A 23884-nucleotide genomic window follows, 5' to 3' on the forward strand; every position below is an offset into this window, starting at 1 on the left:
CTAGTTTCGTTCACCCATATCACTTGTCCCTTATGTACCGTCCCCCTCACATTGCCTGCCTTCCCCTTAAACCCCTATGGCTACCACATCATGCGCCCCCTAAAGTATAACAATCAGCTCTGTCAAGTCGTCTCTATGCCAACTGCTTAGCTTTTTACTATGTTGCTTTTCTTTCATGCCTTAGCTTCCCCACGGACTGATCCCCGTGGACTTTCTCTGCCTCTCTTCCCCCCACATCTCCTCTATCGGACTGTTGATACTAACCTGAAGCCCGATTTTCTTTCCAGCCGCCAAGGGTTTGGCCGGGGTGGCAATAACAAGAATAACAACAACAATAACGTCCCCAAGATGAACAATGGAAGCCCAGCTCAGTCGCCAGCTCCTCAGGTTCCCCAGGCGGGTCCAGTGCCCAACTCGCCGTCTGTCGCGTCAAACATGCCCCTGGACGGCCCCGCAGCATACGACCCCGACGCACCCAAGTACTTTTTCCAGGAAAAGTATGCCCCATTAAATGTCAAGGGTAATTTCTTGACATTATGTGCCTGCCCTAAGAACGTGGAGCTTGGGGAATGGCTGGCGCATCAGAGTAAGCACAGTCCGATAAACCCCTCTGAAACTCTATATGTTGATCGCGTTCCCCATGTAGTTGTCGAACAATATCGCTTGCTCCATGGTATGCTCCAGGTTATCCAGGAGGTTAATGGAGTCACTGGTGTCCCCATTTGCAACGAGACCACCTGCCCAACTATGTCTGCTGGACGGTAAGTTGAATGATGGTCACCACTGTATACCCAATAAATTGGTCCTCGGCTGACAATTTTAATTTCCAGCCTAACGTATACCTGGCTCGTGGATGGTCGTGCCGCCAAGATATCTGCCCCCAAGTTCATCAACCGTGTCGAGAAATGGATTATCAGCAAGATCCATGACCCCGTTATGTTCCCCACCGACAAGGTCAACGGCTTGCCGGATACCTTCGCGCTTCATGAGATCTCGGGCACCAGCCCCTCCAGTCCTGGCGCGAACACGCCTGGCGAGGAGTGGATTGGGAAGTCTAGTGGCTTCCCCCAGACATTTTACAAAGACTGCCAAGGAATCATGAAGCAGATGTTCCGTTGCTACGCCCATCTGTACCATGCACATTGGCTGCACCCTTTCTGGCACATTAATAAACACGACATCCTCAACATGTGTTTCGTACATTTTGTTACAGTCGCCAAATATTACAGGCTTGTTTCGGACAAAGAGATGGAGCCTATGCAGCCATTGATCGATCTCTTCATAAAGCAGCAGAGAATCCCCCCCGAGGCGCTTTCGGGCGGTCACTGGGGCCAACCAAATTCTAGCTGAGCTAGAAGTCGTTATATTTCTGCATTTACTTGCAATTGACCGTCTTCCAACCTGGCGTTGGAAATTTGTTGGTCTTTCGGTCAAGCTTTGCATCTCTTTCCAGTCTTTCTTTTGCTTTTCTTTCTATTTTATGTTTTCTTATCCCCTGTTCTTAGGCTGTAAAAGCATGATATAGTGGATGACACTGCTTGAATTGAGAGTCTGCGCATTAAGCATATGATGTGAATATCTTTTTCGTGTTACTTTTGCAATTATCCGTTAAAGTAATCTGTCTTATTAGGTTATACTCACCAATGCCGCTGTTCTTAGCCTCCACAATAAGTGCATAGAACTCCATGACAAATATTTATGGTGGGGTCGGGATAATCTTGGTTATTCTTAGAACTAGTGTGACGTGGAAATGACTGTCTTCGATAGAACCAAGTGAACATGTAATAATAAATGTAGGATAGAAGATCTGCTTGCTACATCAATTCGGCCTGAAAAATCTAACTCGAGTAACGTGGGCAGGCACCTCACATGCTTCAAATTGACAGCAGTGCATCATCTAAAGGATCTGTACTGATCATTTCAGAAGATCCAGGGCTGCTCGCTAGACCTAGTACGAAGGCTGATAGCGAGAACTGAGAATTCTAGTGACCATACAGTTTGGGTCTGCGAAATATGGTTGGGTTCAATTTTGTCTGAACCTACATATAGAAGCATTCCTGTTTCAATATCGAGGTTCTCGTACATATTGCGTGAACAAGCTTGCTCATCGGGCGACGGAGGCAAGGCTATCTTGGCTTGCGCAGGTAGCCTCAAAGAAAGACACCATCATGTCCGTGGCCATTCTGGGTATTAGGAATAGACCTCGTGGTGGATAGCTCCTGCTGCGCACCATTTGGTCGTTCTGCAGCTGCCCCATTTGTGACGGGTTCAGATACGGATGGCTGATGAATCTCATCTGTTCTCGCATCTGGCACGGTGTCCCCCATCTCAATCCATCGCTGACCCCGGCCCTCTATCTCCGACTTTAGTAGCAGATTCCTTTCATGCATCGATCTTATCACTTCTTCATTTTCAGTGACATAATTTTCTAGCTCCCTTTTCTCAGCCTCGGTATCGCATGACTCATTCATGAACGCCCTTAGTTCTTGATTTGAGCGCCGCAGGTGTGAGATGGAGTTGGAAAGTTCGGAGGCTTTGGCGTACACGGAGGAAAGCGGAAGCTCTTTGATAGCTTCCATGAATGCAGCAGGGGTAATTGGAAGGGATTCTGCAGACATTATTCGGGTTGTCTCTACTGGTTTTTCCTTCTCCTGCTGAACTCCTGTGTGTGATGTTTAACACTGAATTGGCAACTGTTTATCATTGCTTGCTTTTATCTCCACGTGACAAAACATACATATACTGTACAGTACTCCGTACTACTATGTGCTTGTATGTACATAACAGGGGTCGATATCTTGATTTCTAAGGAGGGTTACAGAGTGTTTAGGGCTAAAATCTCACAGGGCTTTAATACTTTCAGTACTAGGGTAGTTAGGTGATTTTAATGTAGTCACATTCAAAGGGTTGAAGTGATTTACAATTTACAATTTACATACATATGTACATATACATGCATCACCCTTCTAGTGCGGTGCACGAATATATTATACTAGCATACATACCCAATATATCGCAAGGAAGATCAGGAGCATATATGGGCTGTTAGCATTATATCTTCGTCTAGTGTTCTTCACATAGTGTCTGCCCAGGCTCAGTCCACTGTATGAGTGTATTACCGGAACAATTCCTCGGGCGCTCCGGAGAAATCCGTGGACTTTCACCATCAAACCTCTGGCAAAGTTCTTATCAATATTGTACTCTCGCTGATAACTTTTGCGCGTTTCACTTAGAGGCTGATAAAGCTCATTGCAGGCAGGATTTGACTGCCAGTCGCGGGATATGAGCAATGTGTTCTGTATAGCATGGCGGATCCCATGCTCGGGGCCCCGTTCCTTGAGCCTGCTTCCATCAAGTACAACTTCGCTGCGCTCCACTTGTGTGCCCTCTCCATGGTGTCTTGGTAGCATATCCGGGCGGCACCTTGGTCCTTTGAGCCTTTTTTCTCCTACGACTCCGTTCCAGTATTGCCCCCGTACGACGTCATCCGCCCGGTCGTTTACAAGCTCGAGATGCCTGCGCACCAAGCCCGCCCCTAACGTTGAATATGGTGTCCAGCTCCGGCCGCAGCCTTTTACGATGGCCGAAATCAATGCAGTTTTTGGGAGCCATGTGAGAATAACCCCTCAATTAGGAAACCGGATTCTCGGTGTTCTCCAGGGTAGGCGTCTTGATGGCACCCTTGATCTTGACCTCCCTTCCGATATAACTCGCTCCGTCCGTCCTTCTAGTCTCGATGTGGCTTTGCAATGGCTACGCAATAATTACCCACTCGATGAAGATGCTGCTATTCTCGCACGAATCGAACGAGAAGAGCTGCAGGAGGAGGAAAAGCTCGTCCGACGCGCAGAAGAGCTGGGCCTCTACAAACCTCAGAGTGGCTCCTATGGTGCTGAACTAGGCGATTCGAATGACCCGTATGGTAGAAGTGTTCTGAAAGAAACGAGGAAGCGAAATGAAGCTCGTCTCTTGGCTGAACAAGAAAAGAAACGCCAAGAATGGCTCGACGGTGAACAAAAGGAGCGGGAAAAGTTAGAGCATATGAGGCAGAAGAATACTGCACTCCAGAGGTTCGAAGATACAGCATCTTTGGAAGGTGAAACTCCTACATTTAGGATTTTAGGATGATGATGTTAACGACTCGTGTAGTGCGGGAACGTGCGGATCCCAATCAACGTCCACTCCTTGCATGGATACAGAAACACCATCTACGAGCCACTGACTGGGACTTGGATGTGTCTAAGCTGAAGAATGTACGTTTACCGATGCACGTCCTGTATATGCTTGTCTGGACTAACCTTTCCGCTGATAGGGTGATCGTATTCTCCGGATCCTTAGCATCACACTCGTAACTTTTGGCCTTTGCTACGTTTTTTCAAACAATTACCAAGCTCCCGCCAAGGCTGATCGGTTATGGCCTGATGTTCCCCCAGCAGCAGCTACGGTAATGGCTATAATAGGAACGAATATCGGTGTTTTCCTTCTATGGAAGCTTTGCCCCCCGGCTTGGAGGCTTCTTAACCGTCATTTCATTACTGTCGCTGCCTATCCTCGTCCGCTCAGTTTGATTGGGAACGTCTTTAGCCATCAGACGGCAAATCACCTTGCACTCAACATGGTGGTCTTATGGTTCGTTGGGACAAGGCGTGAGTGCTTGGATAATCCGTCTGGTGGCCGTGACATTAACTGATTTCATTTCTTTTAGTTCATGATGAGATTGGCCGTGGAAACTTTTTAGCTCTGTATTTGGCTTCTGGCGTTTTCGGATCCTTCACATCTTTGACCGTCAATATCATGAAAGGGAATTTGGGTCTTACTGCCCTTGGAGCTAGCGGAGCTATCTCAGCTCTGGTTGCTGCTTGGTGCATGCTTCATGCCGAGTACGTATTGAACGGCTTCTTGGATACAGTTTGCATAGCCCATGCTAACATCTACTACCTTATGTGGACAGTGAGAATTTCACTTTTTTCTTCCTTCCATCTGAATGGCATGACGTTGCCTCAGCCAAAGGATGGATGGTCCTGACTGGCCTTGTTGCCCTGGAATTCGTCAACATGTTTACCCGCCGGGCATTGATTGATTACTGGGCTCACCTTGGTGGATTCCTAGCGGGAACACTATGGTCAACTGCATACAAGATGCGAAAGGACAGCAAACAACTAATAAATAAGACATGGTTTGAGCGCACCTTTCGGGATTGATGTTAATGGGAAGATTAGAACTGTATAACTACGGTGTGCCTGCTCAGCAGTGACTTTCGCTACGACAAACACCCATTAATCCTCTGCTCACGCACATCATATAGTACTCAAGTTCTTCTCTCTTTCTTTTTTCACCCTCTTATTTTTTGTTTCCGCTCTTCCTCCATGACCTTGTTCCAGCGCACTAATCTCAACCATGGGAATAGGGGGAAGAAATGCTCAACTTATGAATAGGCCAGAATGATTACAATTATACGGTCCAGGACATGCACGTTATTCAGTCCAAAATCTGCGACTATTGTTTCAGATATATATGGTTTTCTAGAGAAACTGAGAGTGAACAAAAAGAAAGTACTATATGCTCCACCTCTCAGCAACTGCAGCAGGTATCCACTCATGAGAACCTCAAAGCCTAAAATGAAGACTTGTTTTGGACTATGAAAGAAGGAAGATATCCCAGACAGGAGACTTGTGGCTACTGCTTTCTTGTGTTATCTTCCTGTGAGTGAACAAAGCCAGGCTCCACACCTGATCGGACTCCACTCCATGCGTTTACATCTCATGATTTACAATGGTGTCGCCTCTGATCTCTCAGCAATAGATAGCTATATAATTGGATTAAACACATAAAACTTGACTACCTACAGTGGTTCACAGGTTTGGGTTGTATAGAAATATCATAGTTCATCAATTGAATGGCCTAATCTCTCTAGTTACGTCTAGTAATGTGCAAGGGCCATTGCTTAATGGGTAATCTATAGATACTTATAAAAATTTGGTTGTGTTCACCCAGGTACTTTTCTTTCACTGCCCTTCATTTTTTTTTCTCTCCCCTTCCCCTAGCAATCCTGATCGTTAAATATCTTTCTCAATGAACAGTCCCTTCATATCATATTCCCTTCGCCCCTTCGTTTTGTTTATTTGCTCTTCACCTTTTAGCTGTTTGGACTATTTGTTGAAGGTTATTACTGGTCTTGATTTCTGTATTGCACAAAGTGTGGAGGGTTTGGCTCTCGCCCCTTGATGTCGAAACCTCTGTTCTATTTACCAGAGAATTTCTAGCATTCGAGCCCAAGTTTGGGCTGCGGGAGAATGCCTTACAAGATTAACTTCAGTGCAGCCAGCGAGACTCCCGTCTCCCCCGTCTTCAGGCTTAAGAAAAGCTGGGGGGCAATCAAATGTGCACATAATGGCAATGATTTTGACGCAGTATCGCTCTCGGATGTTAGCCAGTCCTTCTTCGATGAAGGCACACTACATCCGGCTCAAGAAATAGAGGTTCTAGAGGAATACTCCAGCGATGTATCCGAGATTGGCTCAGTACACTCCGATGACTCTACCGACCTGGAGGTCAGCGAGCCGAGAAACGAGCCTCCTACATACGGCGTGAGCCATCCCTGGGAGGTAGTAGATTACCATTTGTACCTCTGCTCCGTTGAAAGAGGGAAAGGCACATCTGCGCGACGCAATGGCATGTTCGTGTATGACGGTATTGATTGTCGCCCTGTCTATTACAATGAACTATTGGAAGAACGTGCCTTTGAGCCATGTAATATTGGAGAAGAACCTCAGTTCCTATTTTGGAACCTTCCCATTGCCGATTTGGGACCTTCCTTCAATGGCAGACACTATATCCTAGGATTTGACTATAACAACAGAGCCTTATTTGCCCGTCATTTTGAGTGGATACCCAACAAGACTGATGATCTTTGGTGTGTGTGGGACCTTGGGTTCACCATGTACAGTATCACCATACCGGATCTCATCATTCTTCTAGAGTCTGGTCTTTCTGAGGAAGTGCATGTTGGCATGGGAATTCTTAGCTCAAGCCCTTATTGTATAGCCATGGGGTCATATGATGATCCAGGCATGGAGATCGTCATTACCATTCTCTTCTGCCGGTGGGTGCTGGACTTTGCGGAGGCTATCTTCGAACAAGGCGGAAACATCATGGAAAGATTCAAAGAGAGGCTCGCCCGCTACATGGAAGAGTGTCGTATTATCCTGGCACGGGCCTCGTACAGGGCATGGTTTGTTCCACGGGGCGGCTATATGAAGGCAACTTACCAGCGGAACTCATCTATTGGCAAGTTCACTAGCGACCTTTTTACGTTTAGCAAGTCCGTAGAAGATGGCAGCTTGAAAGCTCAGTCTTGGCGTGCACCAGGCTTAGACACTTGCAACATGCTCCGTCATCAGGACCGGGTTCAGAGAAGGGCAGAGACGGAGCAACGACTAGAAAGTCTCTTCACCATTCCGGAGGTTGACATACCTCCTGAATCTCCGGGGGAGGTTCTGGGATGGATGGTTGTCAGGTCTAAAGAGAGTCTAGCTGCATTGTGCCCCGCTAGAACTCCAAGAATTCCACCCCGATCTAAGTATGGATCGGTTGGGTTACACTGCTGGAGTTCGATGTCTCCCAAAATTATCAAAGATGAGGACGAAGCGTACAACGGCCTCAGAGAGACAAAGCGCCACAAAACTCCGCTCTCTCTCCTCTTGAAGCAGATTCTTGATCTAATCAAGACCCGACCTGAATTGGATTGCCCTGAGAATCGTGCTCATTTTGAAGAGTTGCTGACTGCACTCGCAACGGATGTCCAACAAAAGGCCGTAAATGACTCGGTCACTCCACTATTGGGCCATGAGAACGACAGTTGGAAAGTAGAAGTACTCTCCATGTTGAAGCCAAAAGCGCTGGTGACCCATTATCGCCTCGATTCCAATCTGGAACTCGACAATCATGCTCCGCAATGACTTCATGGGTAGATTACTGGTTGGATCTCAATCTCTCTGAGTTTTCAGCTTTGAGGGGCTATATTGGTTGTTTTAGTCTTGCTATCATTGTTCGGTCCTCCGTGTCTCTCTCCTTTTTTTTTTTTTTTTTTTTTTTTTTTTTTTTTTTTTTTTTTTTTTTTTTTTTTTTTTTTTCACTGAACCTGGAGTTTGGAGTTTGGAATTTGAAGTTCACCCATTGAAATTTTTGTCTATGACTAATACCTTGCAGGTCAACGGCTTCGGGCGTTTCTCTACTTTAGGCATGCTTTCTCTAAAGAAGTGGGAAAAGAGAGAAAGGAAGATAAAAAGGAAAGAAGAGAAACGAAAGGGCAAGAAAGGAAAAGAGAAGAAGCGATGAGAAGGGAAGTAAGGGCAATTGTATGATTTCTAGGTCAGCATTGTCTGTCCTTCGATCCGTCGCACTCTGACACTAAAATTCGTCGGGTCACCTGCCCTCATCTCGTTCACATCTTATGAGCACTTTTTATTCATCTCATGTTTGTGTTTGTGTTTGCAACTCTTTGTATGGATAATGTTGGGAAAGGGAACTGTACTGGAGCTTGATCTCTTGGTAGCTTCTATGTCTTGAAATATTGACGCTCTTCTTCTATACCCATCAGGATCATTGGCCTTTCGGAAGCTTGCTGTTTGCTTGGCGGTGGGGAGAACAGAGAGAAGGGTTTAGAAGGAAAAGAGGGGATCTCGAAGTTGTACTCCGTACTCTGTATCTATCTACGTATCATCTGATTAACATGCAAGCCTCGGAAAGCAGGTCACAGCCACACAAGCATTCCACGTATGTACTGTACTACTAGTAATAAACTAGAGGAGTCCATACGGTACCTGGTAACGGCTCCATCCATAATAACAAACGACCATGGACCTAGTGGTCCACAGCCACAAAAACCCCTCACCAATCGGTGTCAATGTGGGTCTTGGTGGCTGAGCTGGGTTGTGGCTCACTGCGTGACGATTGGCTTAATTGTGTGCCTCATCGTCATTTCCTCCATCAAACGAACTCCGGATACCAATGAGCATGTTAGGGTGGACAAAACTCATCAACTGCCAAGGAACTACTACTATTCATATCTTGCTCGTTTGGTACGGATTACTAGTGAAGCTACAATTCCGTGGCACCTGCCTGCACATTCGGGGCCAAGCACTGCTCGCCCAATTTTTATCGTTTCTTCCCTCCCCTTTCACTTTTTTTCCGTTCAGCCCTTCAGCCCTACTGCGGAATCGCTGGGTGACATACATTACGGTCTATCTGAATTCCACCTCGCTTCTTTAGCTGGATCTCTCTTCCTTTTCTCCCCCTCATTTCGTTCCTTTATTATTATTATTATTATTATTATTATTATTATTATTATTATTTTCCCCCTTCCTTGGCAAATCGTTCTTTCCTTCTCCCTCTCTCTATCTGCCTCTTCATTGCGAGCACGCTTTTTGGCCTTCTATCTTTCTAATTACTAATTGCGCCAAGCTGACTATTGCTGCCTTCTCAATCACCCCCCTGTTCTTAACCGACCCATGATCAGGCGCTCTTATCTCCATTTCCACTCGCTTGTGTACGGTGAACAGATTATCGTGATCTCTTGTGGATCGCTTGAAGTTTAATAACGTGGTGATCCCTTCTTGGTTTCCCCCCTCCCCTTTTGTGTCTTGTTTCTTGGTCTTTGTCTTGATACCCTTCCCCCTAGCGGTTTCAGTGCAATTGATTACACTTCCCGCGACAACACATTTAGTAATTTCTTCTTGTCTTCGTTTATTGTTTCCTTTGTTCATTGTTGTATCTGTTGCGAGCAGTTTGCGGCCTTGAGGAATCGTACTGCAATGGCCGCAGAAACTCAGCTGGGTAAGCATTCTATTATTAACATCCGGATGGTTCAAAAAGCGGACCATGTCGCTGACTTTGCTCGGTGGTCGATTTGCGGAAGGTGCAGCCTTCAATGGCCAATCACACGATTCGAATGCGCAAATTGATGTAATCTGCGGGCCCTTAATCAATTTCAAGAATACGGATGTCACTCCGTCCTCCTCGAGTTGGCGTGGAAGTGTTTTGATTGTGACGAAACCTGGTCAAAAGCAGCCGCAGCTCGTTTTGCGCCAGGCTGGCCCTGTCGAAGGTAATACTTCAGTCAATGGGAGTCTATCCAATAACCAAAACATTGCAATCGCCGGCCTTCGCCTTTTCGAGGATCCATCGAAAGCATTCTGGCGATTTTCAATCTCACTACCTCTCCAGTCATATGAAGCGCGCTGGGAGTACAGCATTCCAGGTTTTCAGTATGCGGAGGGACAGGGAGTGAGATCGCCTTGGGATTTCGTGGTCCCATCTATAAACCAATCCATGCGTCTTATGTTTCATTCCTGCAATGGCTTCTCCGTTGGCACAGATATGGACGCCTGGGTCGGTCCAAACCTGTGGAACGATGTCTTGCGCGTGCATGCGCAAAACCCCTTCCATGCGATGATTGGTGGTGGCGACCAGCTATACAATGATGGAATCCGCGTTGACGGTCCATTGAAAGAATGGACTTCTATCTCTAACCCCCACAAAAGACGTGCGCACAATTTTGATAATAACTTGCGAGCTAGATGTGATGAGTACTATTATGAAAACTATGTACGATGGTATTCTACTGAACCATTCAAGGCGGCAAATGGACGCATACCTCAGATCAACATCTGGGACGACCACGATATAATCGATGGCTTCGGCTCCTACACAGACCACTTCATGCGCTGTTCCGTCTTTCGTGGCATTGGAGGCGTTGCCTTCAAGTACTACTGCTTGTTTCAGCATCACGTCGCACCGCCCAGATCGACCTACACGACAGATGCCCCGCAGACCATGCATGCAGTCAACGGAACAGCGGGGGCGGATTCTCGACAGCTGGAGAATACCTTTATCTTGGAAAACCAGGCCGAGGATGATAGCTGGATAGTTGGAAAGCGACCAGGCCCCTATGTAGAGGAGAAGAGTAGGAACTTGTACATGCGTCTCGGGAAGCGGATCGCCTTCATCGGCGTCGATGCACGCACGGAACGCACCCGTCATCAGGTGAATTATCCTGATACGTACGATCTCATCTTTTCTCGGCTTGAGCACGAATTGACCGCGGCCAATGGTGATATCAAACATCTGATTGTGCTTTTGGGCGTCCCCATTGCTTATCCACGCCTTGCGTGGCTGGAGAATATTCTCAGTTCCCCAATCATTGCGCCAATTCGCCTGCTCAACAAGCGGTTTGGGTTTGCGGGCGGCTTGTTCAACCAATTTGACGGTCAAGTAGACCTGCTTGATGATCTAGATGACCACTACACAGCTCGCCAGCACAAGCGCGAACGCAGGTTATTTATTCAACGTCTCCAAGAATGCGCCAAGGCTCATTCTGTTCGTGTCACGATCCTGGGTGGAGATGTACACTTGGCAGCTATTGGACGTTTTTATTCGAACCCTAATCTTGGTCTTCAGAGTGTAAACGACCCTCGATATATGGTCAATATCATCAGCAGCGCGATCACAAACAAGCCACCTCCGAAGGCAGTTGCGAATCTTTTAGCCCGAAGAAATAAACTCCACCATCTTGACCCAAATACCGATGAGACTTTGATGGACATGTTTGATCAGCAGCCAGGAGGTCAGGAGAAGAGCGCTCCCTGGAATAAGGTGACAATGCCGTCACGCAACTACGCGTGCATCACCGAAGTTGATACCCTATTGGCCAATGAGGGTGACCCAACACAACAGAATGATAGTGCAGTGATACCGCTGCCCAAAGACGGCCACTCCCCCCTCCATAAGGGCGAGATCAATGCTGGCGCAAGCCACTCTGCGGCGGATGGTTTCAGCAACAATAGCGGCATGTACGGCGGTCTGGATGTTTCCATTCGCGTAGAGATCGACCCACAAAACCGGGAAGGAGTCACCGAAGGATATGGATTTAGCAGTGAGTGCTTCCCCCAATCCAATGCACCACAATGACTGTGACTGACGAGATATACCTTAGTTCCTCCATTGGCATATGATCCAACCCAAGACAATGCGCGCCCAACTTCGCAGAGTTATTCCGTACGATCAGGACCCCACCGCTCTGAGTCGCGTCCCCAATCTGCTCGCCCACAGACTGCCGTCAATTAATTATTAGGTCCTGCGTTGGAGCTCCCTGCTTGCATGAACATTCCATGTAGGTGGGTTTCGAGGTTCCCTCAATACGTAAGACATCGGTGCCAATCAAAATCTACACTTCCATAGATGATACGCGTTTGTTGCGATGATGATAATAAGTTTATTTACTCATGTACAGCTACCCTCAGTAGGGTGATCTCAATGTTCCCTTGCTAACTGGTTCTCTTCTGCTTCTTGTATACATCTGGCAATCTTGTATATTGTGATATATCTTCTGTGTCAAGGAAAGTGACGCTATTCTTGGTTGTCAAATTCTAAGCCTCACGTGTCTTGTGACCGAATATTGTTGGAATGGAAGCTCCATTCATGTTTCTCATTCTACCACTTTGGCAATCGCTAGGCTCAGTATCTGCATGACTTTTTTTTATAAAGGGCTTACGGCTGTTCCATTTTCATGCCTTGTGACTCTCCCCACATTCCTTCTTGCAAGGACATCGAGCCCATGAGGGGATCTAGTCGACTTCCTCGATCGCCGTTTCGGCCAGTACATCATACACGCATGAACAGAAGCCGAGGGAGCAAGGGATTAATTATATATACCATCACTGCATGTCAAGATATGGGAGTCAGACTGCATATGCAAGCTCCACTCAAACAAACTGTACATAAGGTATTCATCGTATATATATACCCTAACAGGTTGCTAGTATATGTCGATGGAACGTTATTATATAGGTTCTTACTCATATGCATTGATACAACCTTGACCACTTGGGTGTGTGACTCATGGATGTTCTACCCTAGCATAAATAATTTCATACCCAGGCTGAGTGCTGCTGAGCAATAGAGATCCAGTAGGTATGGGGCCTTGTGGCTCCCATCAAAGTGGTATCTCCACGGCATATTTATCAAGCTAATAATAGCAGTTAATGGAAAGGGGCGCAGCAAAAGAAACAGCTCTCTCTCTATGAATCGAAATTATGAAAATTCTACTTTCTAAATCCAACAAGCTTGACTTACAGCTAATACAACTAACCCTTCCCTAGATATGATTGAGAAATGAGATAATTATCATCGGTTTTACCCTATGGCTGGAAAAGCGCATACAGGATTAATCAACTATGTACAGTGGTGGCCCAAAAGTATGTGGCCCCCACTGTATTCCAATCCTCATCAGAACATACGTACACAAGTAGGAAGCTTGATACAAAAGCTTTCACAGATTGCAGTCCTGCTGGTGATCAAAATTTCCCAATAAACCTGTCATGTCTCTGTCGCGATCGGTACTATACCCTTTCCACTTCCTCGGGATCCCTTCATTTGGCATGCGGCGCTGACCCATAGTATGTTGGACAGAGGAAGAAGGGTTCTCAGCTGGTCGTCGTCGACGAACAACCTGGTAGCCCTTGTCCAATTCGATTTCGATAACGCAACGGACCTTCAAGGCGCTGACTGCAGGCCATGTCCCTCTCTCGCCCTTTAGGATCCAATGAGCCAAGGACTCCTTGTCTGGGTTCTGGAATAATTTGGTAAAGTCCTTCAACGAGAGATCCGGAACCAGTGTGAGATTGGGTCCAGGGATAGTCTCTTCAATGAGAAGTCGTGCGAGTGCTTGTGGCAGAAGACCAACATAATCGAGCTGTCTCAGTCGGTGGCGAATCTCAGCAGCGACCAAGCGCATCAGTGACCGGGTGATACTCCACTGCCCCGTGGGACGGCGATCTAGAAGATTCACGTCGGACCGGAGAAAGGGGACGAGGTATGGTCGGGCTTGCGATACAATGAAGTGATTCACATTAAACAGCTCAGCAATTCGGGCTAGCGGTGATTCAGCATCCGTGTACTCCGTGCGGCGCCCCGACTGGGAGGAACCATGTCGCGAAAGACCCCACGGGACAATAGAGCCAGTTTCATCTTTACAGTAGATTGTAACAGGCTGATAGAGTGAGTTTGACGATGCGTTTGAGGCCACTGCTGCTGACCAAATCAACTAGAATGTTTGTCAGCATTAACGGCCCTGGAAGACATATGAGCTATCATGTACATACCACATTCGGTGCGGTCAGGTAATTGAGCAGATTGGGAGTACCGCCCTTGTCCGACGTCGCCACCGTGATATTGAGGATGCGTTTCGATCGTGCGTACGCTTCTTCAAATGTTAGGTCACCAAGATTTGCTCGAACACATTCTTCTAAGACCTCAGCATCAAGAAAGTAGCCTTTCTGAATGTACCGTTGAAGTCGCCGAAGCAAAGTCCACAACCAACTGTCACCCGTAGTGCATGGTAGCCACTGACTGTTTCCGGTATCGAGTCTCATTTTCCGTTGGCGGTCGAAGGCGGTTAAATCAATGCCATCACCATTGAGGAAGGTCAGCAATTCATCTTCCGTGTGAACACCAACGAGGGCTGCGATGAGTGCCCCAGTGGCGGTCCCTGTAATGATCCTAGGCAAGAGACCTTGTAAGTGTAAGGCTTTCACCACGCCCAAATGACATAGCCCAAAGATGGACCCGCCTTGCAAAAGGAGCGTCGTTCTGCCAAAGGCCTGCCGGGTGTCGTGTAATAGCTCTAATTTAGCCTGAGAATCGAATCTACCTTCAGAAACAGTGGCTGTCTGCAGAGCTGTCACATGCTGGATGGAAAGTGCAACCTGGGTGATATAATCGTCTATCAGGAGCTTTGTACCAGCATAAGCGTGGAGCGACAGCCTGGGAGAGGTGATGTTGCCTAGATTGCGGACAAGTCCGGAGCGAAGGAGGTTGACCAATGTCAGGATATCTTCGTCCTCTCGAGCACCCATCAAGGCCTCCAGCCGGCCCAGAATGAGTCGATAATCATAATGACGGCTTGTTGGGTTTTGGCGCCTGTCTTCGGTGAGGGTCTGCTACACTGCAGCCGATGATAAGAAGGTCGAGGATAATAAGCTCACCAGAGATCCATACTCAGAAGCTCATCCAACTCGAAAGCAGCTTCCTCCCATTCTTCGTACGTTTGGGCGTTAGCTAAACGGTATCGCAGTCTGCTGCGGGGCGATTTCGATCTCCACCATGACAATAACCTCTAAATTGTCGTAAAATATACTACATTAGCCTCCTTACACTGGCTTAGCCCGAAAATGGGGCTCGAACGCACTTCTTTCCAAAATTGCGCGACGTCCAATATCATATTCACGACTGCGGCGAATAAGCCGCAAATAGCCACCCAAGACACCATTCCTATCGCAAGCAACTTGACAGAGTTTGCATGGGAAAGGATTGACACATGTTCAGAGGGGAGTACTTGAGCGGATGGCCTTCGTTTTTTTCCTTTTTCACATGCTCGCTAACCGGGGAAGAGAGGGGGGCGTATGTCATGCGGGAAGACACAATCAATACCGATGGTTTAATGGCGAAGGGGGAAGTGTCGCGACAATATGTGTCAAAATAAAGTTAGATGAAGATGAAGATGAAGATGTAGATGTAGATGTAGATGTAGATGTAGATGTAGGTGTAGATGTAGGTGTAGGTAAGTAGGAGAGAAACGAGGAATTACTTCTCCACATCCATTTCTTGATCTTCTCCCCATTGGGGATTAGACTCACATGACTATTTTGATAACTACAACATATACACAAAAGACCCTGGATCTACCTTGGGATCTTCTGAGCATTTCCTTTCAAGTCGTATGGGAGCGGTTGAAGAGAGAAAAAGGAAATTGGATTGCTCCTAAGAGGCCCACCATCTTTTTGTCGTTTTTCTACACGCCTCTTCCCCAAGCCGAGAAAAGCCATACCCGTGGACACGTAAAGGGGGCATTTGAATTCCATGGTCCATAAATTTTTGCTTTAATTCCGCTTTGCTTCCCTATGCAAATAGGCGAAAATTAAATTCCCCTGGCATCCTTAACTACCCATCAAGGCGGACAATCCCCGTTATCATCTATTCCTCAACAATGTTACCCCGCTCAGACACGTACAGACCGTCAAGGAACTGGAACGGAATGGTCAGCAACCGCTTCACAATCATGATCAACTTAGAAAAAGAACCCTACCTTTCGGATATCCTTGTTGCGGACTCTGCAGATCTGCTGAATGTCGGCAGCGCTCTGAGAGACATTCTCGAGGGAGTTGCCGGAGAGCTGAAGCTCATCCTTAACGTTGGGGGACGTGATGATCTCAACACCGGGCTGGGCAGTGATACGACGGACGTACTTCTCACCCAAGAAGTTTCTATTTAGAAGGACAACCCGTCAGCAAGAATTCCTTCTTCCACGATACATAGAACAAGTGACTCAGTGAACCCTAATCACTTCCCAGCTCCAGAAAACAGAAATTGGATTCATGTGGAGGATGGATTTGGCGTACCTGATCTCAACGTCGTAAAGGCCAGTCTCAGAGTTCTTCTCAATGTTGACGTTGATGGGAAAGTGAGCATAGACGTAGCGCATCTTGTACTTGAAGCCCTTAGTGACACCAATAATCAGGTTATTGATGATGGTGCGAACGGTACGGAGGGTAGCAACACCCTTGCGGGCACCGTGGTGCATCTCGATAGAGATAACATCCTTCTCAGGGCGGCCGAAGGTGACAGCGATGTGGGAGAGGTCCTTAACCAGCTTGCCTGAAAGATTTGAAGTCTCGTTAGTGACCGAATCGAGCCGAGAAACCAAGCAGGCCGTTCATGGTTGTTCTCTCTCCATGACGCCGATCCTTGTAGAGTGACTTCTTGGTGTAGAAGATCTCCTTCAACTTATGGGGTTTTTGCATACCTCGAGGGCCCTCAACGGTCACAACCCGGGAGCGAATGTGAACCTTCACTAAACGATAAAATTCGAATCAGTCTGCAGAGCCTTTCAAAAGCGATGAACAAGACCAGTCGTAATTCCCCGCGACATCGATCGAGTAAATATTTCCTCCCCTCGTATACATCCTGCCGGCGCTGGTGTGTCCTGGCTCAGGCCTCTCATTGCGCGATGTGTGCCTCATGCTTCTCCTCCAAAAACCGAAACAAAACAATATTCAGGGGCGATCCAATGCTCACCATTCTCGGGGATGGGCAGCCGTTCCTCGGAGTGAATGTACCGCATCTTGACTGCGTGGGCTGTGGAATGTCCGAGGGAGAATTGTCGATGTCGTCGTGCGGTCGGTCGTTCGAAAGGATCGAAATTCCTCAAAGGCAACCGGGTCGCTTTCTCTGGTGGAGTGAAAATCACGGGTTGTGCGTCGCTTAAGACTCGTTCAGGTTTAGCGTATTCTGTCTAGGGTTGTTCCGGACTTTGGTAATATACAGTACCAGTTTTGATAACCTTTCCACTTACCTGCCTGAGGATCAACCTGGCATTCCCTGTCTCAGATGGTATTGACCAATTATTATGTATGTATATATCTACAGATATTTTGGACCGAGAAGTGCGTCTTATTATTATCTTTATGTTTGGAGGCCGTTATTTCTCTCTTGCGCAACTCATCCTCATCAATTCACGGTCTCTTAAGCTTATCACATGATATCACGTGTATATCCAAGTCTAGTATACTATCAACGACTAAACATACCTGATCCTACCATCATTAAACGGAGAGGTATACTCATCCTGTAGTTATGGCCGAGTTATGATTCTGATTACCTATGTATCTATGACCTTTCACCTACCCTCGTAGACGCAACGCGCAATGCTTCACCCAACAAATTCCTCTGACCAAGAGCGTCCAACCTGAGATGTATAAAGTGTGTATAGTTATATATACGTATTATATAATATTCATAATCATAACTAAGTATTGTGGTTGCTTTATCACCGTGATTGAGTAGCGTCAGTCTTAGAGCCCTACCTCCTTACGACTAACCTCCTGTACCCACTGTCCTCCCAACTTCTTGAATGTTGACGCCAACTCGTCCTTCTCATCGAGAGCGACCACATCATCCCCGCCACCAATGCTTCTTCCACTAATTAGAACATTAGGCACGGTACGGCGGCCAGTATTCTCTGCCAAGAGAGCCTGCAGCGGTTGGCCCAGTGCATGTTGGTCAAGCTCTACCACGTAAGGTGCTGGGACAATTGAGTATTTGTCTAAGAGGATAGACTTGGCCCGGGCACTATGGGGGCAATAGGACTTGGAAAAGACAATAACTGCACAACGGGCACAATCTCAGCAACCGAGCGACATGTATGCCGGGGAGTGATAAAATCTGCAAACACTTACTCGGCGATCGTTTTAGTATACTATTGAGCTCGGTCTTCGCTTCCATACGTTCATCGGTACTCGACGTCTGGTCTTCCCTTTCTGGGTTGTTGCGGTCTTTAGGGACGGTCATTTTTGTCCGCCCGGCAATCGATATCTCCTCCATCTCTTCATCGCCGTTTCTTGGGATCGCTGGCGCCATCTTATCGTCTGCGGGCTTTGCTGCGTTCCCATGAGTAGGGTTCCCGATTAACCGTTGCTCGTCCAGGGAACTGCCTGCAGCTACCCCAGATTCCTTCGTCTGCGTGTGTGCTTCTATCGCGGCGACAGTAGACCGGTAGAACTTCTGGTTCTGTACCCTCCGTGCATCACTCTAAACAATGGGTGTGCGCTTTGTTAGTCACGATTAATGAGCAAAGAATCAGGGCACTATTTTACCGAATAGTAGATGACCATAATAACCAGCACTAGAGTAGCAATAGCCAGAAGCTTGATGCGTCGTTGAGGTAGCATCTTGAGTAAATAAAGCCGATTAGAAGCGTCGAAGGAATTGCGGTGGTAGTCGTTCGGTTAAGACAGCTTGCTCTAATGCTCTAGAACTTTGGCATCGGTGTTCCCAAAGTCTGTAAGCTTCCGGGTGCATTGAAGTTGGTATTCTTTCAACAATTTAGCAGCGTCGACAGATCATAGGCGCAGCTCCGACACCAAGGGTAAGTAAACATCTGGGGAGTCAGCTCCGACACCTGATGTTAGAAGATGTACAGAGAAATTAGGGATGATAATAATGTCATGCCCCTACGGGTGTTGAGCGCCCCCTTTAAATAAATATTTATTGTAGAAGGTGGCAACGACAACATGTACAGTGCGGCTTAAGCGTCACTGGAGAGAGCGCAGACGTGGGGGCGGGAAGAAGTAACATTCATGCATTTCAAGTAGTTATGGAGTACTAGTAGTTAGTAATTAAATTTTTTAGAAATCAGGAGCCGCGCGCTTAGATCTTACGTCACAGAATCATACTATTCACCAAGACTACTAGCTACGTATATCAATCATATAGATAACATCTTCTTAGGTTTCCTCCGTAATAAGCGATTTTTTATTGTAAATTAGATTAAACAGTTATATACAGCATGATTGGGTATTAGGCTAAAGGAACAAGATAAAAAAAAAATTGAAAGCACCAATGGTATCATATCGAACGCAGGGGCAGGTCGGCTTTTATATATATATATATATATATATATATAGGAATGTGAATGCGAGTTTCACAATCGCAGAGTAGGCGAGGTGTGTCTTGTCAAGGAACGTGTGAAAGTCAAAGACTGCAAAACCAGCAACAGTAGCACTTGAGATGACAGCATAGGCTCAGGTGGGAGGCCCTGGTCCTGGCTAGAGCTCTCGAAATACCTATCTGACGCCCTTTCAATGTTTAAAGTTTCTTCCTTTTTTTATTTTCGATTTCTTCCCCATCCATTATTCTCCAGATACTTCGAAATCTCCCATGACTTTGATGCAGCAATTTCAGATGCAGTTCAGCCAAATTAGGCTTGAATAGCGATGCCTGACCTTGTTCCTATAGTTGCTCGACGCTTACCCTGGACTACTGTCATCCAGTCCTCCCACTCCTTGGCGATTTCCATTAAGACATTACCCATAACTGTTGCTGAGGCCATCAGCCCATGGCCCTCGCCTTCGAGGATTCGAACCTCACAGCGTCGCATACTTTGGCCAAGCCACCTTACATTATCAACAGGAACGCGCGTGTCTCTGCTTCCATGGTGGATAACGACATTGCGGGTAATATCGACATAGCGGAATCCAATCGGCTGTCGGCGTTCCAAGCAAACGACGAGGTCCACCGCCGGATTTGCATTCGTGGTGGCCAGTTCCCAGACCTTGTGCGTCAGGCGGTTGTCATAATCAGACTGGCGTTCACGTTTCTCAAACTCAGTCACCGCCTGGCTTGTTGTAGTTCCTCTATCTACAACTCCGGTTCCATTGGGTATTTGCAGTTTCTTGATTTGTAGTGCTTGGAAATCAGCTCCTTGCTGGTATACTCGGTTGGATGGATAACGTTGAGAGCCGCTGGCTTCAATTAAAGCTGAGCTAGATGAGTCTTTTATTGTCGCCTTTCGCCTAGTGCGCCGAGAGGATCTGGGGAGGCTAGCGGTCAAGCTCGCACTTGTTGCGCTCATGAAGCTCGAATTAGCAACCTTCAAAATAGACGTCGGTAAGGCACGAAGGATTCGTTGAGAGTACGGAACAGCATTCGTAGGAACTGGAGCTCTCTGTGAGCCGATGCTAGACAGTTGAGATGGTGGGATCCAGGGGGCTAGAAGATGTATGCGGCCTCTGATATGCTGGGGGATCCTTAGGGCAGTTGCCAGCGCATAAATAGCACCGGCCGAATGGGCGAGGATTGAGAATTTTGTTACTTTGATATAGTTGCATACAATTGCAACATCGTCTATGGCGGGTCAGTGAATTTTATGCTCATAGGCCGAGCATGGTGTCCTTACCTGGCCAACCGAGAGGAGTCCCCGCCTCATCTATGTAAGGCCCACTTTCGCCAACCCCGGGGCGGTCCAACGTGACGAGTCGAAGATGAAGCGATCGTGCTAGCTCATCATAGAACGCCATCAGGTATCTGGTTAAGCCCATTCCAAGACAGCATAATACGACATGCCCTTTAGGGTCTCCGACCTCCGAAAAAGCTATCTCGCGGCCAGTGGTAGGATGGGTTACTTTCTGGGTAAGTCTAGGAGCGGAAACATAATCTAGAACTGCAAGGTCGATTGAATCGGCACTGGATGGGCGTTCATCCACAACAGAAGTGCGTCCTGGAGAAACAGGGCCGGACGGGGAACGTTTGTGGTGCCGCGGCGTAGTTGACTGTTCCACTGAACGTCGATAACGCAACTTTTCAACCTGGTCAAGCTTGTCAGAGGATTGTCTCGGCACGAACGACTGTGTCGGGCAATTGGTTGCTTTTGATGCGAGTTGTGGATTATTACGGGTTGTTGATCTACTTCTCCCCGTCATAACAGCTGGAGCTGGAGCGCTCTCATCGAACACATTGACCCTATTGCTTCTAGTAGCACTTTGCTCACCACCGTTGTCGACTGCACTAGGCTTTTGCGGTAGTTGGGTGTGTTTTGTGGACGGCTCCCTTGAGACCTTGTCGGGGCTGTCGTCTATCTCCAATTCGTTCTTGATCTTCTGTTGCTGATCCTTCAGCTCTCGTATCCTCTTGGTCACATGCTCTGCTTCGATTCCAGTGTCACTATCCACTTTCGTATCTTTGCTTGCCGTGGACGAATATCGGCTATGGCGAGTAGATCTCCGGTGCTTAGAGCTGGAAGAGAAGCTATGACGTAGAGAAGACTCGCGAACAGGAATTATCCTGCCACTTCCGATGCCTCCGGGGGTGCTGGGTGCGCTCGCGCGCGCGCTTTGCAACGAAAAGTACTCTTCATTATGAGAGTTAGCCCCGTGTTCTCGAAAGGCCTCCTTAGTGGTGCGGCTATGCCGGCCATTTTCGGCCACATCAGCGATGGAATGCATCGAGCGTACACTGGTTCTACTTCGGGGAAGACTATGTCTTAAACTGTCGTTGTAGCTACTCGTCTTCCGCAAACGTTCTGCGTGCCTATCCTTGTCGTATGTGAAATCCCGAGACGACTTTTTCAACAGGCCAAACTGACTCTTTAAACTTTTCCGGGAACTAGTTGAGGCAATACTAGGTGCAGTCGAGACTCGTGGACCAGGTTCGGCTGTGATCATGCCGAATGTGTTGTCTTCGTACGCTGCTCTGGAGGACGTGTATGAGCCCCTAGAAGTAGGTCTCATTGGAGAAGCAGAAGCGTCGGTGGTCGTCACTTTTGGCTTTGGAGATGGAGGAGCCCGGGCCATACGAATGACTGGTGCAGTGGCTGCGTCATCTGGATGTAGAAAGGGACTATGCGAAGCCTCTTCGAAGGCTTGAGGCGGCCCTTTTCTCACCCCAACACCATGCTCATGACTTGCGCCCGGGGAGGAGTGTCGTTCTAATGGTAAAACAGATAGCGAAAGGTCGGTATCGGAATCAAGACACGGTACGCTGTCGAAATGTGTCTGAAGAGGTACCGAAATCGTAGAGAGTGACGATATTAAGGAGCTTATTACTTCAGGCGATGCCGGATCGATTGGGGGGCGATTAATAGAATGTGAGCGTGATTTGCGTCGACGGGCTAAAAGCGACGACGAGGATTGTAAGGGGGCACTGAATATGGACGCCGCTGAGTCCTCCGGGCGGTCCATAGTGACCATCGACAGGGTATATAAGACCTCACGAACCTTATCCCCGGAACCGGGTCAGGGCAATCACAGGCGATATATGCGGGCGGCCTTGACGCGCACTTGCATGATCCAGTAGGCGCAGGAGGGATTGGCGTCTGCAAGTTAGCCCAACGGCGTCAATCTATACTCTAGATTACTGGGCATCTACCAGTCAGAAAAAAAGTAAAATATCCAAAATTCAATCAAAGATCCAATTTAGACCCAGACCAATCCTGTAGACGCCCTTGCGACATGCACACCCCTTGCAGGACTGTTGTTTATTTAGGTAGTAGACCGGAAACGAGGGGGAGTGCTGATCGAAGATAATATAAATTGAAAGAGAGAGGAAAAAAAAAGGGGGGGGGTTCGAAAGGTAATCAAGTGTACTGAAGATCAATTAGGATTATTAACGGTTACCATAGTAATTGTATTTCAACAAGATGATAGCAGGGGAAGAAAGAAAGTCATTTATGTATCTTAGTGCTAGGGAAATAGCATTAGAAGAAGATGGAAAAGAAAACTGACAGAGGGGCAGAAGAAGAAAGGGAAAAAAAATTGAATAAGAAAATGACGACTTCCATTTTAAAAATACAAGCTCAGGATAGAAAGAAAGACGAAGTGCAAAAGGAACAATCACTCTTGTTAAATTCAATCTATCATAGGCTTAGTGTTAGTAGATATTAATCTTATTGTGATCATGTATTATTTTCTGTTTTGTTTATTTTTTATTCTCTAATTTCCACCTCCTAAGCGGCATAATAATACCGTCGAAGATACTTAGTCGGTTAGTAGGTTTGTAGGTAAGGTCCAAGAACTCCGTACTACGAGTAGTACAACTCCTTAAAAAAGATTCTTAGCGTCCCTTTTACTATCCGAAAGTGGGATAGTCGTCCTTCTCCACCCTATTCTTATTTGCTTGAAGTGGTATTGCCCGATGCCCCGATTGGCGGTAGTTGAAATTTTCTCTGCATTGCAATGCCGCTTGCAATTGAAACCTCCTCCGCACGGTTCGCAGATCCAAATTTCAGGGAACCCCTCCAACCATATCATCTATGGTCGTTATTCTTTGTTAGTGGATGGGAGTGTCGGACCAATGCTAATAGTTTTCTAGTATTGGAATTAAAGAGATAAAATACAGCGTAGTGTCTGGCTGTTATTCTAGGTACCGCTTGGTCAGGAAGGTCTTGCATGATTCCATACTACTACTAGTAGTAGTATCCAATTTAATTAATCGTGTAATCTTATTGCCGCATCACTTGTTTCAAAGAACCAAGGGACCGGCCCACCTATTATCGTCA

At 47.1% G+C, this 23884-nt stretch overlaps 8 protein-coding genes across 8 annotated transcripts; 4 read left to right on the plus strand and 4 right to left on the minus strand.

The window, feature by feature from the left end:
• Nucleotides 1-348: 348 nt before the first annotated feature.
• BDV38DRAFT_272237 (Mob1/phocein family protein) lies at nucleotides 349-1350 on the plus strand (the record flags this gene model as incomplete). Its single annotated transcript, XM_032057452.1, has 3 exons — nucleotides 349-586; nucleotides 647-761; nucleotides 831-1350. 3 exons carry the CDS (start codon nucleotides 349-351, stop codon nucleotides 1348-1350), a joined length of 873 nt encoding a protein of 290 aa, XP_031912244.1.
• An 800-nt stretch (nucleotides 1351-2150) lies between these two features.
• On the minus strand, nucleotides 2151-2618 carry BDV38DRAFT_284184 (uncharacterized protein; the record flags this gene model as incomplete). The annotated part of the gene is made up of 1 exon (XM_032060213.1): nucleotides 2151-2618. The coding sequence occupies one exon, from the start codon at nucleotides 2616-2618 to the stop codon at nucleotides 2151-2153; it is 468 nt and encodes a 155-aa protein (XP_031912245.1).
• Nucleotides 2619-3305: 687 nt separating this feature from the next.
• On the plus strand, nucleotides 3306-5201 carry BDV38DRAFT_284185 (rhomboid protease PCP1; the record flags this gene model as incomplete). Its single annotated transcript, XM_032060214.1, has 6 exons — nucleotides 3306-3395; nucleotides 3466-4096; nucleotides 4150-4253; nucleotides 4313-4646; nucleotides 4706-4880; nucleotides 4952-5201. The coding sequence occupies 6 exons, from the start codon at nucleotides 3306-3308 to the stop codon at nucleotides 5199-5201; spliced, it is 1584 nt and encodes a 527-aa protein (XP_031912246.1).
• A 767-nt stretch (nucleotides 5202-5968) lies between these two features.
• Nucleotides 5969-7980, plus strand: BDV38DRAFT_116373 (uncharacterized protein). The gene has a single exon (XM_032051041.1). The coding sequence runs from the start codon at nucleotides 6294-6296 to the stop codon at nucleotides 7956-7958; it is 1665 nt and encodes a 554-aa protein (XP_031912247.1). The 5' UTR covers nucleotides 5969-6293; the 3' UTR covers nucleotides 7959-7980.
• Nucleotides 7981-9666: 1686 nt separating this feature from the next.
• On the plus strand, nucleotides 9667-12344 carry BDV38DRAFT_116450 (uncharacterized protein). The gene is made up of 2 exons (XM_032051043.1): nucleotides 9667-11932; nucleotides 11993-12344. The coding sequence occupies exons 1-2, from the start codon at nucleotides 9880-9882 to the stop codon at nucleotides 12121-12123; spliced, it is 2184 nt and encodes a 727-aa protein (XP_031912248.1). The 5' UTR covers nucleotides 9667-9879; the 3' UTR covers nucleotides 12124-12344.
• Nucleotides 12345-13142: 798 nt separating this feature from the next.
• On the minus strand, nucleotides 13143-15625 carry BDV38DRAFT_116382 (triacylglycerol lipase family protein). Its single transcript, XM_032051042.1, has 4 exons — nucleotides 15245-15625; nucleotides 15042-15172; nucleotides 14160-14976; nucleotides 13143-14101 (listed from the first exon to the last, which is right to left on the minus strand). Exons 1-4 carry the CDS (start codon nucleotides 15323-15325, stop codon nucleotides 13328-13330), a joined length of 1803 nt encoding a protein of 600 aa, XP_031912249.1. The 5' UTR covers nucleotides 15326-15625; the 3' UTR covers nucleotides 13143-13327.
• Nucleotides 15626-15977: 352 nt separating this feature from the next.
• On the minus strand, nucleotides 15978-18402 carry BDV38DRAFT_294042 (60S ribosomal uL6 domain-containing protein; the record flags this gene model as incomplete). Its single annotated transcript, XM_032062408.1, has 9 exons — nucleotides 15978-16080; nucleotides 16142-16319; nucleotides 16455-16710; nucleotides 16859-16906; nucleotides 17131-17283; nucleotides 17396-17423; nucleotides 17740-17800; nucleotides 17947-18235; nucleotides 18312-18402. 9 exons carry the CDS (start codon nucleotides 18400-18402, stop codon nucleotides 16030-16032), a joined length of 1155 nt encoding a protein of 384 aa, XP_031912250.1. The 3' UTR covers nucleotides 15978-16029.
• A 1234-nt stretch (nucleotides 18403-19636) lies between these two features.
• On the minus strand, nucleotides 19637-22820 carry BDV38DRAFT_116486 (uncharacterized protein). Its single transcript, XM_032051044.1, has 2 exons — nucleotides 20789-22820; nucleotides 19637-20736 (listed from the first exon to the last, which is right to left on the minus strand). Exons 1-2 carry the CDS (start codon nucleotides 22575-22577, stop codon nucleotides 19811-19813), a joined length of 2715 nt encoding a protein of 904 aa, XP_031912251.1. The 5' UTR covers nucleotides 22578-22820; the 3' UTR covers nucleotides 19637-19810.
• Nucleotides 22821-23884: the final 1064 nt, after the last annotated feature.

The sequence above is a fragment of the Aspergillus pseudotamarii genome (assembly GCF_009193445.1).
Source record: "Aspergillus pseudotamarii strain CBS 117625 unplaced genomic scaffold BDV38scaffold_36, whole genome shotgun sequence".
NCBI classification, from domain to species: domain Eukaryota; kingdom Fungi; phylum Ascomycota; class Eurotiomycetes; order Eurotiales; family Aspergillaceae; genus Aspergillus; species Aspergillus pseudotamarii.

Excerpts from the sequence above, each read along its gene's own strand:
- BDV38DRAFT_116373 (XM_032051041.1), top strand. The coding sequence starts at position 6,294 with ATGCCTTACAAGATTAACTTCAGTGCAGCCAGCGAGACTCCCGTCTCC.
- BDV38DRAFT_116486 (XM_032051044.1), bottom strand. The coding sequence starts at position 22,577 with ATGGTCACTATGGACCGCCCGGAGGACTCAGCGGCGTCCATATTCAGT. Across the intron at positions 20,737-20,788 it reads GACTCCTCTCGGTTGGCCAG|ACGATGTTGCAATTGTATGC; the intron begins GTAAGGACACCA and ends GACCCGCCATAG.
- BDV38DRAFT_116382 (XM_032051042.1), bottom strand. The coding sequence starts at position 15,325 with ATGGTGTCTTGGGTGGCTATTTGCGGCTTATTCGCCGCAGTCGTGAAT. Across the intron at positions 15,173-15,244 it reads TCGCGCAATTTTGGAAAGAA|AGGTTATTGTCATGGTGGAG; the intron begins GTGCGTTCGAGC and ends ACGACAATTTAG. Across the intron at positions 14,102-14,159 it reads ACCTGACCGCACCGAATGTG|TTGATTTGGTCAGCAGCAGT; the intron begins GTATGTACATGA and ends CAAACATTCTAG.
- BDV38DRAFT_116450 (XM_032051043.1), top strand. The coding sequence starts at position 9,880 with ATGTCGCTGACTTTGCTCGGTGGTCGATTTGCGGAAGGTGCAGCCTTC. Across the intron at positions 11,933-11,992 it reads CGAAGGATATGGATTTAGCA|TTCCTCCATTGGCATATGAT; the intron begins GTGAGTGCTTCC and ends GATATACCTTAG.